Here is a 20,532-nt window from a genome sequence, read left to right on the forward strand (position 1 = left end):
AACAACTCACCCTTATGAAACAGATAATACTCCCTACAATTATACAACAACTCACCCTTATGTGACAGATAATACTCCCTACTACTGTACAACTCACCCTTATATGAAACAGATAATACTCCCTACAATTATACAACAACTCACCCTTATATAACAGATAATACTCCCTACTACTGTACAACTCACCCTTATATAACAGATAATACTCCTAACAACACTGTGTCCAAATAATTTCCCTTGTGGATCATTAAAGTTTGTCTAAGTCTAAGTCTATTTGTGAGCGAGGTTGTCTCTCCTCTCCACAGATCTGACCTTTAACTTGGTCTGGTTTGGTCTCCATGAAGACAGAAAGGTTTAATACAATACTGTGAAACATTCCAGACGAAGCAATAACATCTCCACAGATAAAAGCGTTCTCCTCTAAACGGATCCTCCTCTTGAAAAGTTACACAATGTACCTTTAAGTTAAGTTAGTTTCCTCATCAAAAACATGACTGAAGAAGTTTTATGATGTTTATTGATTAAAAAAAAAGATAAAAGAAGAGATATTGATTTAAATATGTTATGTTAGCAATTAAGAAGTGTAATACCTCCTCTGTAAACTGTTTTGCAGCGTCCAAACTTATTTCTCAAATCTTAACACGTCCCTTGCGCCATAATTAATTGCTTTAGCCGTCAAACAGTCAAACAGGACTCAGAGAACCATGGAGCCCCCTGCTGTGTCCATGTAATTGTGTTTATTGTGTATTGTGTCCCGTGTGAGTATGTACAGTGTTTTATCTGCTGAGTGACGCTGAAAATCATTTTTTCCTACAGGGACAAATAAAGCTATCTATGTAATTATTCACCGTGACTTGACACAAATTGCTTCTTGGTTTGCTTTAAAAAGTACAAAATTACAGTGGATTTCTCACAAGCAATCACTTTTAATCAAATGTGCTCTGAACTGTCAAATATCTAAAGCTCAAGAATCCGCTAGAGCTTTTCTGCCGTGGGCCGTTGTTTTTGTCTAGGCATGAAAACTACTTAATTAGAAATATTCCTCCATAAAAGTCTAATTATGTAAACAACACTTATAAACCACAATATAAAAAATGTGACGTAATATTGAGCATAGTGTATAGGGATGGCACAAGACCTCGTGAGATTTTTTTTCATGTGTTTTTTTCCATGTGTTTCAATTTGAATTAGACAAAAAAGGGTTGAACCTGTGTTGGGGGCCCGCCCATAAGTCCGACAGCCCAAAAGTCCAAACAGGGACCATCGCGTAGAGATCCCATTGGTCTGACGTTTCAATAGTCCGAAAAAAAGAGGCTTATTGGTCCGACCACCCACAGCAGAGATGGATGGTTTGTAACGTGCTGAGAATAAATCGTTCGTAAATTCGGATTGTGGGTGGAATTCTCGTTCATTTAGAGAGCCACATCGCAGAGGGGAGCCACAAACACCAGCACAAGAATAGAGCCACACTGCGGCGGGGAGCCACGAATACCAGAACAAGAAAATCGATGCCGTGTCATTAGCGGATTATAAATATATACAAGCCGCAACCGCCGAGCCGATCGCCAGGACTACACCAGGACTGGACCAGAAACCATGTATCATTCATTCATTTGTTTTTCAATATAAAAACAAAAATAAGAAAACGAAAAAAAACCAAGAGTTTTCTTCATTATTTATCTCCAAAACCAAAATGAAAAAACAGATAACGATTCATTTATTCAATTTTCAATTTTGTGTTCAAACAAATAAGGGAAAAAAACAGATAACGGCCGTTTCCCGTTTCCGTGACTCAAACTGAGATGCCGGACTAAAACAGGACTCAACTAGGACTGAATCAGGACTGAACCAGGACTAAAACAGAATACAAGACTAAACCAGGACTGAAACAGGACTAAACCGGTCTCAGTCCTGGTCTGGTCCTGGTGTCAATCTCGGTCTGGTCCTGGTCTCAGTCCTGATCACCCGTTGTCCGTTTATTTTTGGTTTTATATTGAAAAACAAATGAAAAGAATGATACAAAGATTGACCAGGACTGGACCATCCATGCATCTCTGCTGTGTGTGGTCGGACTAACTGAATCTTGGACTAATGGGATCTCTACTCGCTGGTCCGTTTTTGGACTATTGAGCTGTCAGACTAATGGGCTGTCAGACCAATCACATGGAACCCAACAGGGGTCCATCCATGGGACCCACGTGTTGGAGAGTTACATCTCTTGCAGTTCCGACAAACATTAGTAGAATGGAAACAAAACTATGAAATCAAATCGTGAGGCCAAAATTGGAAACTGAATCATGAAATGTATATATTAGAAATTACTGTATTACTGTATTACTGAAAGAAAGTTTGGAGTAAGTGAGAAACTTGTGAGGGACTAGTGGAAAGCGGGGATGGAGAACACAGCTTCAAGGGAACCGGGAGGGTGCACCATGCAACTTTCCTGGAAGTCACTGGATGAATCGACAAAGCCTGAACTTCAATGACAATCGAAACCATCCTGTCGGGATTCAGAAAGGCCGGAATAATTCTGATGGGAACTGATGCTGAGTCTGACGACAGCTACAGGAAGGAGGAAGCGGCGCTCTGTTTACCTCATGGATCTATGGTTTATCTCTGAAGGTCGCACAGAAGTGACACCGAAGATGAAGAATTCAATGGATTTAGTGATTTGGAGTGAGATCGTGAGTTTGGTAAAATTATGTTCTGTTGTTTACGCTATAATTATCTGAATAACTCTTCATATGTTAACATTGTTAACATATTAACATAACTTTGTTATTACTAGAACTTGCGTTTCAAGATGAAATGTCGGTTCCTGTTCTCTGATTTTATAAAATACATTTCCCCAAAAAGTGTGACTTATATATGTTTTTTGCTTCTTCATTGCGCATTTTTTGGCAGTTTTTTTGTCTGGTTAAAATCTCATCATGTCTCGTTCCCGTGGACCCAATCTCGTATCTTGTCTCGTCACTTATGTCACTTGTGAATCGTCCCATCCCTAATAATGTCCGTCTAGTATAAATCAAACACTTACCTGTGACGGCGTTGGTGGTGGCCGGCTGACTCTCCCGTTCATCCTTCACAGCGGTCACTCCCATCCCGTACTCTGTGCCCGGCCGCAGCCCTAAACAGAACAAAACTCAATGTCATGTTTGGTTTACATAAATCCACTCATGCGTTACTAAACTAGCACCACCAGCTGTTTCTGTTTTCACAAAAACGCTCTGATGCCCTACCACGGGTCACAGACTAAATGTGTTTCATGGTGAGTAAAGCTGTTGAATTAGTGTCTCCAGAGGGCAGCTGTTATGGAGCGGGCTCGTGCAGTCATATAGTATTTATGCACATGAATTTATGAGGTGGGTAGAGTAGTCAAAAAACATACACAAGTAACTTTAAAATAATATTACTCAAGTAGAAGTACAAAGTAATGGGCTAAAAATGACTCATGTACTCTGATATTTTAAAGGATACACCACAAAATTGAGAAAAAACATGATCATATCTGAAAGAAGTGATGCATGAATCTAGGGACCAGTCCAGCTTTTTCAGTTCTGATACCAATATTGATACTTTGACTAAGTTTCTGCCGATACCTGATAGTAACTGATACCAGTGTAGGAACGGAAAATGGCAGTTATTTCCTCAAAACACAGTTCAGTTATTTACACAAGAGGGTCAATTGTGTGACTGTTATTTATCCTTCACATCACTACTGAACAGCTTTGAATGAATAAATGTTCAAACATTATGAGACGTTCTAGGTGAACTAAGCTCATTTTTCAGTATTGTTACCGCTGTCCACAAGTGAGTTTGTGCAATTTGTGTGTGTTTACATTCATACCCCCTCATAACTGCCACCTCTGTTCCTAGAGAAAGTGTATTTTCAACTGCTGGGGTCGTTGTAACTGCAGCAGATCTGCACTTACTGCAGACACTTTGGACAAGTTTTTTTTTCTGGCCAAAAATATGAAGATTGAAGAGTTGAAAAGTTCATGCTGGAACTGTTAGTGCTGCACTTTACTTTTTAAAGGGCCCATCTCATGCAAAATAACTCTTTTCACATCGTATCTTCTGCACATAAACAAGCACAGTTTGGGTTTTGGAACATCCATTACACAATAGTTATGAAATCTTACTGATTTCTTGGAGACAGTCACAGACCAGAAACTATGAAAGACCGACTATTACTCATCCCCCCACTCGTCCTGAGAAAACACAGGCTCCGCCCTCCAAACGTGACGTAGGCTCTGAGTGAGCCGCCCTTCCTCCGCCATCTCAGGGAGGGACGGGGAGATTGACAGCGGTAGGAATAAACTTTTATTCATCATGGTGATACAGCGCGTTCAGCCGCATGTGTTGGACCCGGAATCAGACAAGAACTTTGAGGTGCACGAAGCTCAAGCACCGACGTCGACATCAGCTGAACATTACTGATTGGTAAAGTATTAATAAACACTAGTAGATAAACTTATTATATCGTGGACACTGCAGCGTAGAACAATGAGCTTATGCTGTCGCTTTTGTTTAGGTGTTCATGTGGGAATTGTCAGCCGATGCAGGGTGGAGGTGGGGCGGTGGAGCGGGGGAGGGGGGCAGGTACAAAGTGCTTTCTGCTACATCAAAGGCGTCATCGTTGTAGCAGCTTTAGTTCGTTGTCACGTGGGAGGGTGGCAGAAATACACTGCAATTTGTTAAAAAAAACACCGAATCAATTTAAAAAACACTTTGGCGACATATACAAGGCCCACACATCACTCTTAGAAGGTAGAAAGCTTTGAAAAGTTGATTTCGCATGAGATGGGCCCTTTAAAACATTTTGTTTACTGTTTACAAGGAATTTATTTTTTATAATATTTCATACATTTGTTACTTATTTGAGAACATTTTATGTAACTTATTAATATTACCAAGCAGCACTTTGCATTGATTTTTGCATTTTGTTCCCATACTGTATCGAAAATGAACTGAACCGTGACCTCAAAACCAAAGTACGTACTGAACCTTGATTTTTGTGTACTGTTACACCCCTACTAACCTGTAGTAACAAAAACTTTTACCTAAAGTACTAGTAATTCAAAAATAACTTTTTACTCAGGTAGGGGTACTCTGAGAAGTACAATGTCCTCAAAAATGACTGAAATAAATATCACTACCCATCTCTAATTATTATAAAGCCTAATTATAGTAAAAGACTGAAGTTGAAAACAGAGAATGTGTCAAATGCAGATGACAGATTTCCCATTGAGGATAATAAAGTTTTCCTTAACTTTCATTTTTTTCATAATATAATATAATCAATTACAATAAAATAAAGGAGGAGTAGGCAATGTATGGGGGCTATTTGTAAAGAATAATATAAAAATTTTAGAAATTTTGAGAGAATAAACAATAAAGTTGAAACTGATTTATGCCATTTATCTGTGATGAGACAAAGACCTTCTAAAGCTCAAATCTGATCGAAAAACAGAAAAACAACAAAATCTCTCTCCCTCTGGAACTCACTCTAATGATCCATCAGGAACTTGGACTCACTGTACTATTATTATTATTATTAAAATGTTCCCAATAGTAGAAATAAAAAGTCCCCACAATAAATACTGACCACCAAAAATGATAATTCCATCTACCATATGTTGAACGATAAGTTAATGTAGCTATTATACGATTATAATTCAGAGATGCAATTTTCGTTTCTCGTTTTTTTGCATTTCCCATGACCCCCCTACATCCAGCAGGTTGAGTGCTACGACTTATCTCCCTGAACCACGGCCTATTGTATTCCCTGGCCGCCCTGTCCCGTGGAGCATGTCTGTTCTATTTGCATTGATAGCTCTTAAGGGCCCTTGTCGTGGGGCCCAAACATGACTTAGACTTCACAATTAGACCCTGGATGTACCCTCCTGTTCTCCAGCCGTTCTGCAGCTCCGCCGAGGTCATCGCACGTGTGCCGCTAACAGCATGAAATTGCGGCTAATGCGCGGGAAACTCATTATCAATAAAACCGCCGGCGTGAAGAGAATTACGGGTAATGACGGTGTGACAGAGGCGCTGAGGTGTGAGGGGGAGGACAATGGACTCACGGCTGTATTTCAACAGACAGACTCGCCACAGAACACATTCATCAGACCGTCGAAGGTGCTACTGGTTTACAGCTTTCACATGGATGCGTTTTACAGCGTTTTGACAGAACCGCCAAAACTTTAACAAGACTTGGAACATTCATTTTAAGTCTGTATCACAATGCAATGGGATGTTACTGAGGTTCTAGTGGTGGAATTACATAATTTTGCTCTAAAAAGTGTTGCCTCATTAATTTGACATGTTCAGCTGAAAGTCTGGGGGCCAATAAAAATGGTTTGAGTGCACCATTTGGTCCCTGGGCCATAGTTTGGACACACAGGCTCTATACTGTCATCAATCATTCAATCCAGGAGTCTTCAAAATGTTTTCAAACTGATGGAGAGCTAGAGCAGGGATGCCCCACTATATAATAGGGATGGGCATGATTAGTCAATTAATCTATAACTGATCATTAAGAATTTCGTCGATTACGTTCATTTTTAATCGACAAACCGAATGTAGGTTGCTGTGCGTAGCACAGGGTGACCAAACGTCTGTTTTTCCCCTGACATGTCTGTTTTTTGTGTCCTGTCCTGGCTGACCAGGGTTTTTTTTTATAGAGTGATGCAAATGTTCGGGTTTTCATTACCTTTTGCTGGGCCATTAAACTGAACGGCTCTCGTAGCTCTCTGTGCACTCAGAAGGAGCGAGCAGACACAGTCGGTCAGCCTGCAACACTCCGAAGCACAACTGCGCATTTAATGATAACTTGTACCAGAAATTCCCTGCTCTCCGTCCCGGTCGAGACAAGTCGGAGGCCATGTGCACAGTGTACAAAGCAGGCACATGTTTCGGTATCCAGTGGCAGTTCCAGTGACTTCAAAAAACATGAAAAAGCTTTGCCAGGTGAGAGTAGCTCAATGTCGATGACAAGGCCCCACACTTCTCACCTCCTGTACGGTGTCCTGGTTTTGACAAATGCAAACATGGTCACCCTAACTTATATTCCACTGAGTCGTGTCCTTTAGTCCGACAGAAATTGACCACATCAGTGCACAAGAGCTGTTTTTTTCTTCGCTTAGTTTATGCAGATTAGCCATGAGCTTTTAAGTTTTGTTTTTGTGATAGTTGCGCAAAGCTGTATTAACGGGCCGATGTGGCTCTAGAGTGGTTTGGTTTATTCACTTTTTGTGGAAACCCTATGAATCGGGCTAGACAGGACTTTCCCAGGGCCAAACGCTGGAACGCTCTGCCCCCCCTACGTCCCATCAGCCCCCATAGTGGAGTGTTTTAAGTCTAACCTTAAAACACCATGTGAGTCGTGTTTTATTGATTTTATTGATTTTACTTATTTACTGCTATTTTCTTATGGTTTTGCTTTTATTTGATTTGACTGATTTTATTGTTTTAGGATTGGTATGACCACAATTTTAGCAATTTACATTTCTGGTGTCGTCATTTTACAGTGTCTATGCAGCACTTTGGAAACTGCTTTGGAAACATTTGTAAAACGTGCTACAAAAATAAAATGAATTTGGATTTGGACTTCACCCACATCGCCCAGTATGAATGTTGTGTGCGCGTGAACTCCGCTGTCAAAACCCCCAATCAGACCCATCCATCAGCACCCCACTTGGTCTCCGTGCCTTTATATACTCTGATCTTCTGTCCTCCTGCTTACATCTAGCTGTTTAAACATACCATTGCTTACTTGGCACTATAGTTGAATTTCATCCCAGAATTTCCATGCACCTTGGTTTATTTAAAGCTTGAATCGCCCTGCCTCCTGCTGGGCGGCTTCCTACGGCAGATTGTTTAAAAATGGGCCTGGTGCCGAGTGCAAACAATGACAGCCTGTTCCAGAGAGAGGAATCTTTATGTAACGCCGGCCAAACACTTAGAACCTAAAGAATGGGAAATAAAGAGCTCCATATGCTTTATATGGAGAATAGGAACATGATTTAAAGGTTCTATGTTACACAACGTCGACTCTGGGGAGCTTTAAGCCGTGTTAGAATGCCGTTACCTCTTCAAAAACATACCTGGAGTTGTGTTTTGTTTCAAGGACTCAGCCTAAATATGCAGGATTTGTGCGTTAAACATAGAGAATGAAACAAAACACAGCTCCAGATCTGTTATAATGAGGAAACAGCATTATAACATGGATCAGAAAAGAGCCGTTAAGTGTGAAGGCGCCGTATGTTCTACAGAGAGATCGATGAGGAGAGAGCTGGATAAAGTATTGATTGGAAACTAATTGGGCGGACATGCTCTGTGAGCTGTGGATCTTAATCAACTCTAGCATAAAAAGTGTCGGTCGAGGCCGCATCTCATTTCTCGTTCCTCGCTTTCGTCTTCTTGATTCTGCAGGAAATGAGTGAGGAAGTCCCGCCCACAGAGGAGACACAGAGGGAGAGAGGATATAAACTCCTCATTGAGACGTAGGGATGGGCTTTCGATTAAATGTTCTTAATCGATCATTGGGAGAATTAATGATCGATTTTTGATGAATCATTATCGTTTTTATATTAAAATGATCATAATTATTATTACTATTACCAATCTGCATAAATAAAACCAACTTTACAACATATAAACCATCACCACTCTAGAGCCACATCAGCCTGTTTGACATTATAATGTGTTTAATGCAGCTTTGACACATTTTTTTGTTTTACAGAAAATAACTTAAAACCACATGGCTCATTTGCATAAACTATAAGCACTGAAAAAAACTGCTTTCCTTATGTCGCTGATGTGGTTCAGCTTCTTTCCAACTAAAGGACATGACTCAGTGGAATGTGAGTGTTCTCTCTGTGACAGAGGGATGTTGATGATGATGATGGTGAGTCTGTTCTGTGTGTGTGTCGCGTTCATGTTTTCAGAGATCAGACATGTGCAGGTTTAGCGCAGTCAGAATTAACATCATTTCACTCACTTTATTTATGTTGGTCACTTTATTTATTTTGGCTACTGCTGTGATGAAAAGACTGAAAAGTGTTTGTCTTTTGGACACATGTGCACTCAACTTTGCGTTGCTTTAACAGAGATACTGCGTGTACATGCACCATGACGAAACCAAGATACTCCAAAAAACCCAATCATAACTGGGACGCTGATGTGCAGTAAACAAACTCACTGAGTGGTACAGTGTCTCCACAAAGGAGCCAGAGCCCAAACGTGGGAATATGAGGCACAACTCCAGTGTTTGTGTCAGACACAGCCTCATCTCCTTGCGTTACGCTACGCACAGCAACCTACATTTGGTTTGTTGATTAAAAATGAATGTGATGAACGAAATTCTCAATGATCAATTATCAATTAGATGACTAATCATGCTTATCCCTACTGAGAACAATAAAGTTTGATTATTTTATCTGATGTCTTCCTCCCTCATGTTTACTCCTTCCTTCAGTGGTTTTCTTTGGGACAGCACGTACATGACACATTTGATTGACAGGCATACACAATCAAATTCCACACACTTTTGCATCACAGTATGCACGAAGATTTCCTCCCAAAAACGCTCATCTAAACGCTTAATGAAAAGAGAAAATGCGACACCACTTTTGCGTCTTCTGTTCAGACCATCATCATATAAACGTAGCCTAAGAAACGCTGGCCCAGAGTGGCTTGAATCCATTCGGTCACCATATTTAAAATCATTTGAGCTGAAACTCTGAACAGAAAAGCCTGGTAGTTGAACTTAGAAACTTCTTGCTGTGTTGAGCGTGCTTCCCACTCAGTCACTGTGTCACCATTGATGGACAGTGTTCGGGAGTAATCAGAGTACAAATTATGAGTAACTGTATTCGGTTACAGTTACTGTTTCCATGAGTGGTAATTGGATTACAGTTACTTTGTTAAAATAAATGGATTACAGGGCGGTATTTTACTGTTTTCACATGTTTTGCTATAGCCCCTTTTTTCTCAGTAATTCCACTCATTGCCAGAAACTAAACCAGGTCTAAATTAGAGCTAAACTAGAGCTAAACCAGGTCTAAACCAGGACTAAACCAGGACTAAACCAGGACTAAACCAGGACTAAACCAGGACTAAAACCAGGTCTAAACTAGATCTAAACCAGATCTAAAACAGGTCTAAATCCAGGTCTAAACCAGGACTAAACCAGGACTAAAACAGGTCTAAACCCAGGTCTAAACCAGGACTAAACCAGGACTAAACCAGGTCTAAAACCAGGACTAAACCAGGACTAAACCAGGACTAAAACCAGGACTAAAACCAGGTCTAAACTAGATCTAAACCAGATCTAAAACAGGTCTAAAACAGGTCTAAATCCAGGTCTAAACCAGGACTAAAACAGGTCTAAATCCAGGTCTAAACCAGGACTAAACCAGGATTAAAACAGGTCTAAACCAGGACTAAACCAGGACTAAACCAGGACTAAACCAGGTCTAAATCAGGACTAAACCAGGACTAAACCAGGACTAAACCAGGACTAAACCAGGTCTAAACCAGGACTAAAACCAGGTCTAAACTAGATCTAAAACAGGTCTAAAACCAGGTCTAAACCAGGACTAAACCAGGACTAAGCCCGGACTAAAACAGGTCTAAACCAGGACAAAACTAGGATTAAAACCAGGTCTAAACCAGGACTAAACCAGGACTAAAACCAGGTCTAAACTAGATCTAAAACAAGATCTAAAACAGGACTAAAACCAGGTCTAAACCAGGATTTAACAGAACTAGACAATCAATAATATTTTTAATATGGTTACGTAAAGTCTGGGCTTTTTCTTTTCTTTTAGCAAACAAAACATCTTAGGTTATGATTTCCTCGTCTTTGCTTCTCTACAGCAAATCAAGTAATCCAAAGTATTCAGATTACGTTACTCACCTTAAGTCATTTAATGGATTACATTACAAATTACATTCTGGGGTATGTAATCTGTAATCTGTAAGGGAATACATTTTAAAAGTCACCTTCCCAACACTGATGATGGATTTATGGATTTCACCTGAGTTAGATGAAGTTCTTAAAAACTCAGTGAAGGACAATCGTAACTACATTCTTCGATTAGCATCATATGAATAAACCATAATGATAATAATAATAGGCCGTTATGTAATTTGCATTTTGGGTGGCAGCTCATTATAGTATATTATAATAGTCAACTTCCACTGGGTGAACGTGTATTTTTTGGCGGATAATTGAGTGAATATTTACAGGGTATGAATAAGATTGACAATTTACATAGCAATACTTCTCAGACCACTTTACCTGCAAGCGACCTGAACGAGAGTCAGAATCCAATACTACAGGCACTATATTTTCTCAGCACTCAGCTCCTTATTGAGTAGTATTGATCGGGCAAAGGTGTGAAAAAGCTGCAAATACACAAGTCTCAGAAGAAAGTAGGTCAGCTATAGGAAGAGTCAAGAAAAGTGCAAGAAGTGCTGAAGGTAGCTGGAGAAAATTGTATAATATCATATGGGATGGTTGAAATTCTCAAAACTTTTCAGACCAAAAGCAATCCCAGGTCCAAATCAGACTTGACCGGGACATTGGGACAAAATTCAGAACTTAATTTTGTGGGAATACAGGATTAGACCTGCACTAAACCTCCACTAAACCACTAAAGCCCAATCTTGTCTAATCTCGGAAGCTAAGCAGGGTTGGGCCTGGTTAGAACTTGGATGGGCGAACGCTTGGGAATACCAGATGCCACTTCGGAGCATCAGCGACTCTAATCTAAAGCATGCTGTTGTTGTGTCCTCAGGCAAGACACTTCACCCACCTGTCAGAAACACGGCCGGTAGCCCAAAATTGACACCAGCATATACGTGTTATTGCATTTTTACTTTAACCAATCGGACAATCTGCATAAGCAATGTCGTACACGCGTCCAAAGGGCATCATTACGCTGCGTGTTGCTCAAATTAGGTTGGAGTTCTAATTTGTCAGAGTTAACGAAGCGTCCCCAGGTTTGTTTTTTTATGCAGGGAGGGAGACAGGAAATAAAGCTCGATGTGTTAAAATAAACTTCCAGTCACCTTTCAAAATCCATTCTCTAGAACCACTACAGTGATGGACCATGGAAAGTTTACAGCCGTGGAGGATAAATACACTGTATTTTTCGGACTATAAGTTGCACTTTTTTCATGGTTTGGGTGTTTCCTGCGATTTATACTCCGGTGCGACTTATATATTAAAATTTGTTCACACTGACAGCCTCGCTCTAGACTTGTGTGTCAGTATCTGCTACTATTGTTACTTCTGTCACTTCTCTCTACTGCACATGTCTCCTGCAGAAAAGGCGGGGATGGAGAATACAGCTTCACCGTAACTGGGAGGGAGCGCCATGAAACTTTCCTGGAAGTTACTGGATGGATCGACAAAACCTGGACTTTAGTGGCAATCGAAACCATCCTGTCGGGATTCAGAAAGGCCGGAATAATTCTAACTGGAACTGATTCTGAGTCGGAAGACAGCTACACAGAAGAGGAAGCGGCGCTCTGAGGATGAAGAATTCAGTGTTCAATTTAGTGATTTGGAGTGAGATGGAGAGTTTGGTTATGTTGTTGTGCAATAGTTACCTGAATAACTCTTAATATGTGACGTTAACAGCCTGTTGTTCTCTATTCGATTGTTATTACTATAACTTGGATTTCCTGGTTTCTGATTTTATAAAATAAATTCCCCCAAAAAGTGCAACTTATAGTCCAAAAATACAGTTAAAACACTTTATGATGTGAAACAGTAGCTTTACAAGAACAACTTTGGACAGAAAAGGCCCGTGGTGCAGACAACCAAACTTAAATGGTGATTAGATTAAAGAATGCAAGCACTGCAAATATGGCCCTTTATTGCTGCAATGCATCATCTCTATGGTCAACTTTTGTATTGTGAACAAACGTAATGTATCCAATCGACAATGAATGTGTAAGCAATATAAAAGAGTTTAGTGTTTAAACGTGAGAATCCACAGAGGCTGGCGTCAAAGGAGCAGCTCTCATGCCTCTGGTGTAAAATGATGCTTTTAAAAATACGTGTGTATGCGGCTTTGCTTGGTAGTTTGGTGGTATAAATTCTGGGTAACAGTTGTTTTTTGACATTTCCGAGCAAGCTCTATAATGAAACTCAGAAATAATCTCAGCAAAACTGGTATTTCTTGGATGTGAGGTAGAAAAAACAAAACAGAAAAACCCTAACAAACCAACAAAAGTGTCAAATGTGTTCCAGTTTGAAACCCAAAGCACCACAGAACTAATGGCGCCTCCTTACCGGTGATCTTGGCCTGGGTGGAGTCTCTGGGTCCGGGGTTGAACAGCAGCTCTCCGTGGTCTCCTCCGGACAGGGGGCCGTACTTGATGCGGTAGTTGTCCACACGAGCCTGGCTGTTCTTCCACTCCAGCGTGATGCTCTCGTCTGTCACATCCACAGTCTGAAGATCTTTAGGAGCGTCCAGGTCTGAAGAATAAACAAATGTGATCAGTTTATTTGATTTAATTTGGATTTAAAGGTGCATTGTGTAGCTTTTCTAGTGGAGATGTTATTGCTTTTCCTGGAATGTTTCACGATATGGCATTAAGCCTTTCTATTTTCATGGAGACCAAACCAGACCAAGTTACAGGTCAGATCTGCAGAGAGGTGACCCCGCTCACAGTCAGAATACCTGTTTTATTAGTATTAGTACTTTTGAGCTATAAAACCAACTGTAATTGAAGAAATGTAAGGTAGAGCTGCTTATGACATATCCATATCCAGTGGCATACCCCAAATCAAAACGTTTCACAGTGGCATTTAAAAAGATAATACTATTTCATTAAAAAATAAATAAATAAATAAATAAAAATTGGTTATATAATATGTGGTATTAAAGGGACAGTCTGGAATTTTGGACATAGGGCCTCATTTCCTAGTGAGCCAGAATGTTGGAGACATGTGGAGACACTTTTTTAAATATTCCATCCAGTCCTTGTATTTGCAGATGTCGCTGGTGCTAGGCTAGTGCATGTCAATGGCCATAGTTAGCCTCCCACTAAAAACAGTCTTACCCACTCCACAAAACACCCGAAGTAAATCTATTATTACACCAGACTGTCCATGTAAATGTTTGTGTTGATAGAAGAATGTTTGAAATAAAATTAACCTGCCATGGCATGGCATGAATCGTCACATATTGAGGGACTATTTTCTCATATATCAGTCCACCGCTGCCAAGCTTTCTAACAGGAAGTACAACTCACTGCTGCTGCTCAGACATAAATGCTTCAAATGCAAGGTTGGTTTTACTTCTAAAATTATTCTATTGACACAGACATTTACATGGACAGTCTGATGTGATAAAAGATTTGCTTCGGGTGTTTTGTGGAGTGGGTAAGACTGCACTAGCCAAGCACCAGTGACCTCTGCAAATACAAGGACTGGATGGAATATTTAAAAAAGTGTCTCCACACGTCTCCAACACTCTGGCTCACTAGGAAATGAAGTCCTATGTCCAAAATTCCAAACTGTCCCTTTAATATGTTTTGCTCGCTCCCCCTTCAGAGCGCTATCACAACACATGAAAATACTGCACATCGTGTCAGGTTTGTGAAGTTATAGTGTATTGTTTTGTATCAGGCTCTTATATATTAATGAAAAATCGTTGTGTAGGAGCATGAATGGAGTAAGCTTCTTGGTTGAATCGTACTGCTAAGATTTCAATTAGGACCTCAGAGAGATCGCTAGATTACTCAAACCTGCATGGATGACATTTAAAAGCTCTCCAAGCATGTTTTTGATGAGGGAACATTATAACATGGTAGAAAGCTCCAAAAAGTCCATTTAGAATAACAGTCCCTCTTTTCATAAATTACACTAGGTTATTTTTATTTCATTTGAATATAAGAGAGGATAATGGAATTTCATTAAAAAAAGCACACTTAGACATGACTAGCCAAAAGTCAAATTACCATTCTAGTTACAATGTTAAAAAGAAAGTCAGGATGCTCTGAATATCTGAATAAATCAAACTCAAAATACAGAGCGATCTACCAAAAAGAAGGAAAATTGCCACAGTTTATTGAAAAGATATTTGTCTCCTGCTACTGTGAGTCCTTAGTGGCACTTTCCAAGGACCGTTTTAGAGGTTACATGCTACCCACTTATCTCCATGGTGATGGTGCTGCTTTACCTGAAATGTTCCACAGTAAAATTTTATTTTGTTTAGCTTTTGAGCAGGCAACTTTAATACTGTGGAACATTAAAGGCATCATGTTGTAAAACCAATATTCATCATCTTTTTCACTATATACAACATATTATTATTTTTATGGTTGCCAAAAGTATCAAAAATACTAATATAATACTAATACTAAAACTAGCTCCTCATTTGAGCAGGTATGGATAGTAAAAAACTCGCATTCACAGTACAGAAATGAACCTTTCCTGAATTGCTTTAGAGTGATCTTGGGTTGTATCAGAATATGTATAAAAGGGATTATACAGATATAATGCCAAATGGTAATATGAAAGAAAGTACTAATATTTACTGTTGAAATTCACATTCTACTGTCGAAATAAAGAGTGTTTTTTTTTCATTGAGTTATTGAAATCTGTATTGAGTGTCGAGGAACATGTGAAACTTCTTAGTATCGAAATCAAGTTTGAAATTTTGGTATTGTGAAAACATTAAACAGTATCAACATTTGAGACCAGGAGTGAGCGATTATTTTTTTCCTTAGGACCACATGAGAAACAGTGGAGGGCTGAGCCAAAATGCTTAACTCAGTTCTGCATAAAATTAATTGTATTTCTTTACAAAAAGCAGTAAATATCATTGTTTTGACGAGCTGCTCAGACTGGTCAGAGTTTGTTATGATTAAGCAATGAAAAAGTGAGGCTGAGTTACAAAAAATGTCATTTAAAAAAAAAACAACTCTAAAATAAAAGCAATGCAGCTTTAGTCCATGCATGAGTAAAGTTATAAAATATGTTTATTTTGTCATTTCAAATGAGCTTAAACGGGCCAATCAGATTCAACCAAAGGGCTGTATGTGAGTCGGGAGCTGGACAATGCCCAGATCTGTTTTAGATTAACCACCCTTTATAATAACACTTTGCAAGCTGCACTAAGAATTTTAATGTACAGTTTTATCTGCAGACTGAACAAATCAGACAATGAAATAATAATGTCACTCACAAATAAGATATCAGTCCAGTATGTGGAGGCACTGGTATGGTTGTCTTTTAAAAACATGAATGTTTATTGTTTTGTAATGTCACTGTCCTTGTCTGTTTTTAAAATGGACCATGAGTCCGGAATAAAGATGATGATGACGATGATGATGATCAATACCCTTGAAAGACGCTAAAACTTACCAAACCACACCTTCTATTGAAAACATAATACATTTAAAGGTGCATTGTGTAACTTTTCTAGTGGAGGGTCTGTCACCTGCTTGTTTCTATGTACACTATGTGTCAAAGTTTTAGAACACCACATTTTTTCCATTTTTTTACTGTTTACTGTTGACCAAAACATATTCTAAACTTTAGATTCATGAAAGTGTCCACCTTTGGCAGATAAAACAGCTGAAGACACTCATGACTCGTTCTTTTTACATTAGAAATCAAATATTCTTGAGAAAGTTCTTCCCAAGTCTATTGCAGAAGTTCCCATAAATGTGTGGTGCTTCACTCTTCTGTCCAGTTCATCCCAAACCAGCTCGATGGGGTTTAAGTCTGGACACTGTGCTGCTGGACACTCCATGTTTTCAAGCTTTACCATCTTGTTCTTTTTTCCTGAGGTAGTTTTGGCAGAGCTTGGACTTGTGTTTTGTTCTTTTTATCTTTTTTTTTAACCTCTGGCAGTTCAGTTCTTACCTTTGTACCATTTCAAACTCTTCATTGGACTTGGATGACTTGAATTGCAATAAATAACTGGAAAAATTTGGGCGTTCGAAAACTTTTAACCAGTAGTGTAAGTCATTCTTCTGCCTGAACTGTTCCACAGTATGACATTAAACAGCTCTACCTTACATTTATTCAACTATAGGTGGTTTTAGAGCTCAAAAATACCTAGAAAAACAAGCATTGTGACTGTGAGCGGGGTCGCCTCTCCACAGATCTGACCTGTAACATGGTTTGGTACAAGATAGAAAGGTTTAACGCCATACTGTGAAACATTCCAGACAAAGCATTTGATGGACCCTCCGGCGGAAAACGCAGCTTTAATGTACAGAAAACACCTGAAAGCTTTAATTACTTTTCCATTAAAGAAACATCTTTATAGAACTACCCCCCAGGTGGACTCGAGACTAGACTGGCTTATGGGCCCTAGCTGAGCAGGATTTGAACCATTACCTTGTACTTTGAAGCCTGCGTGTGCCCAGCAGGGGTCATACCTCATAGACGCTCTGATTAAAGACGCGCTTCCCAACAGCCGGTGTGGTCTGCCTTCCACCGCACACACACACACACACACACACGTACGTCATTCATTACTTTATCCTTTCCTATTTCCTCACAATTTAAAGGATCTTCCTCTAAAACATCTTTCAACACTTATATTGACCGCAGCTGGAGGTACAGGTATTCTTGGATAATTGTTTTTCCTGCAGTAAAGTACATTTCGTCTCGTCTCACTACACATGCATTGTAAAAGAAGCTCTTAGGCAGCGGTGGAATGTACTGAAGTAAAAGTAGTACTGTAACTTTTCTGTCGTGGAGATGGTTTTGCTTTCTCTGGAATGTTTCGCAGTACAGTATCAAGCTTTTCTATCTTCAGGGAGACTAAGCCAGACCAAGTTACAGGTCAGACTGTGGAGAGGCGACCCCACTCTCAGTCCGAATACCTGTTTTTCTAGATATTTTCGAGCATTAAACCACCTGTAATTGAATAAATGTCAGGTATGACTGTTTAACTAGGGTGACCAGATGTCCCTGTTTACCCAGGACAGTCCTAGGTTTGAGCCCTGTGTCCCCTGTCCCAGCAGATTTATCCAAAACTAGTGATTTGCCCTAGTTTTATAAAATGTCCCAGGTTAGAGCCCTGCATACATTTTGAAAGCTCACGCGGGCTAGTCTGATTCATCAGCCGGTTTCACTTCATAGAAACAGTCTGGCTTTGCAGCATTAGGATTTGTTTGCTCAACGGTAGGCGGGTACTTTTATCATTTAACCAATTGCTACTATTTGGTTGGGGCTAACTGGTATATTAAACTTTTCCCAAATCCCATAGGAAGAAGCGCAATAATGTGTTAAAATTGATTAAATTTTATCACATTATTGCCTTGATAAAATTCACCAAATATTCTCTTTGTTCTGGCTTTAAATCCTCAATCTCGGGAATCGTTGCCAACACAGAATGTATGGCTCTTCGCTGATTGGCTGGTGCCCAAACTCGCACTTCCAGGGCTTTTGTGGACCGTCTAGTGAAGGGGTCTCTGACCTTTTTTCTCCAGTGAGCTACCTTTACAAAACGAAAATGCCAGAGAGCTACTGTATTTTCAGCAGTGTAAAAGGAATAGAGTAAATATAAGAGCCACAGCGAGCCTTAAATGGGATACAGTTAGATGCTTATAAAGCATAGTCATCAAAATGACATGTTTGCAATGGTAATTAATCAAATTGTACTTATGATGCACAAATCCATTGGTGAGCTACTTGGAGGGGGGTGGAGAGCTACTGGTAGCTCCTGAGCTACAGGTTGGAGACCCCTGGTCTAGTGTATTCTGATTCCTGACCTAGTTGCTGGAGAGAAATGAAATGGAGCGGAGGCACTAGGGAACATTTTAATCCTGGTTTTGTACCTGTGAGGAAGGACTCGTAGACTGGGATGCTGGTGTGCTCTCCCCTGCGTGCGGCCAGTGACACCTCGTAGTGGGTGTCGGGGCGCAGGGATCCCAGGTGGTACTGCGTCTCAGTGGAGGGCAGGGCCATCACGGTGCGGTCGGAGGGCTCGGAGCTGGGCCCGTAGGTGACGGTGACGCCCTCTATGGTGGCCACGGGCTGGAACCAGGTCACCAGAGCCGTGCAGTCGGTCACATCTCGGACGTCCACCTGAGTCGGAGCGTCGATCACTGAGGGGAGACACGGGAGGAGATCGGGTTGGTGAAGTGTTCCAGTAAAATGGAGCGAGCGTAAAATCGGTTTGAAAGACCTAACTTTGCTCACGTCTACCTCACCATTTCATCAGAGTCTATCTGCTCCTCAACCTTCAACACCTCACTCCTCCTTGCCACTTGAGGAGGCTTCTCCTCCCCAGCGCTCCCTCCGCTTCATTTCATCTCATTGTGTCCTTCACTCTCCTCATCCTCGCATCGTTTCCTTCACTCTCCTCATCCTCTCATCGTCCCCTTCACTCTCCTCATCCTCTCATCGTTTCCTTCACTCTCCTCATCCTCTCATCGTCCCCTTCACTCTCCTCATCCTCTCATCGTCCCCTTCACTCTCCTCATCCTCTCATCGTTTCCTTCACTCTCCTCATCCTCTCAACGTTTGATTTCCTTCCCTAATCTTCTCATTGTCCCCTTCACTCTCCTCATCTTCTCATCGTTTCCTTCACTCTCATCATCCCCTTCACTCTCCTCATCGTTTCCTTCACTCTCATCATCCCCTTCACTCTCCTAATCTTCTCATCGTTTCCTTCAACTCTCCTCATCCTCTCATCGTTTCCTTCACTCTCATCATCCCCTTCACTCTCCTCATCCTCTCATCTTTTCCTTTACTTTCCTCATCCTCTCATTTGATTTCCTTCCCTAATCCTCTCATTGTCCTCTTCACTCTCCTCATCCTCTCATTGTTTCCTTCACTTTCATCGTCCCCCTTCACTCTCCTCATCCTCTCATCATTTCCTTCAGCTCTCCTCATCCTCTCATCTTTTCCTTTACTTTCCTCATCCTCTCATCATTTGATTTCCTTCCCTAATCCTCTCATCGTTTCCTTCAACTCTCCTCATCCTCTCATCGTTTCCTTCACTCTCATCTTCCCCTTCACTCTCCTCATCCTCTCATCGTTTCCTTCACTCTCCTCATTCTCTCATCGTCCTCTTCATTCTCCTCATACCTTCATCACTGCCTTCACTCTCCTCATCCTCTCATCATCCCAAAACACAACTCCAGGTCATGTTTTTGATCAGGTAACAACAATTCTAACATGGCTTAAAGCCCACAAGAATCCAATTTGTGCATAAAAGAACCAAGAATATAATCAATTACAGCCCTCGTCCTTTGTATCCTTGAGGTAAATACAATATAAAAAGGGAATAACCTCTACATTTATATGACGCAAAACACAACTATAGACTGAACCTGGTTTTGCTCAAGAGCTGATAATAAGCTCCGGTTTGATTAGGTGGTATATGGCAGTTAGGAAAGCAGCAGGGGCTCTTATATAAATGTATAGTTCATTAGACCCCATACTGAGGTCATTAAAAGTTTCCTCAACAAAGAAATTACTTTTCTTTTTTTTTTTAATAAGAGGAATAATTAGGGCATAATAATGAGGAGCATATGAAA

The 20,532-nt window shown here is 40.4% G+C and overlaps 1 protein-coding gene across 3 annotated transcripts in view; it reads right to left on the reverse strand.

Moving 5' to 3' along the window:
- The window catches only part of tncb (tenascin Cb), a 100,710-nt gene that overhangs the window by 52,330 nt on the left and 27,848 nt on the right, over window positions 1-20,532 (reverse strand). For all 3 annotated transcript variants that reach the window (XM_055161594.1, XM_055161593.1, XM_020927037.2), the window contains exons 6-8: window positions 18,826-19,095; window positions 13,313-13,498; window positions 3,038-3,127 (exon numbers count right to left, since the gene is read on the reverse strand). In XM_055161594.1, coding sequence (XP_055017569.1) covers window positions 3,038-3,127; window positions 13,313-13,498; window positions 18,826-19,095 — 546 coding nt within the window. The remainder of the gene's footprint in view (window positions 1-3,037; window positions 3,128-13,312; window positions 13,499-18,825; window positions 19,096-20,532) is intronic.

Source organism: Boleophthalmus pectinirostris, unplaced genomic scaffold (assembly GCF_026225935.1).
Source record: "Boleophthalmus pectinirostris isolate CB_2022bp ecotype Guang Dong unplaced genomic scaffold, ASM2622593v1 HiC_scaffold_4, whole genome shotgun sequence".
NCBI classification, from domain to species: Eukaryota; Metazoa; Chordata; class Actinopteri; order Gobiiformes; family Gobiidae; genus Boleophthalmus; species Boleophthalmus pectinirostris.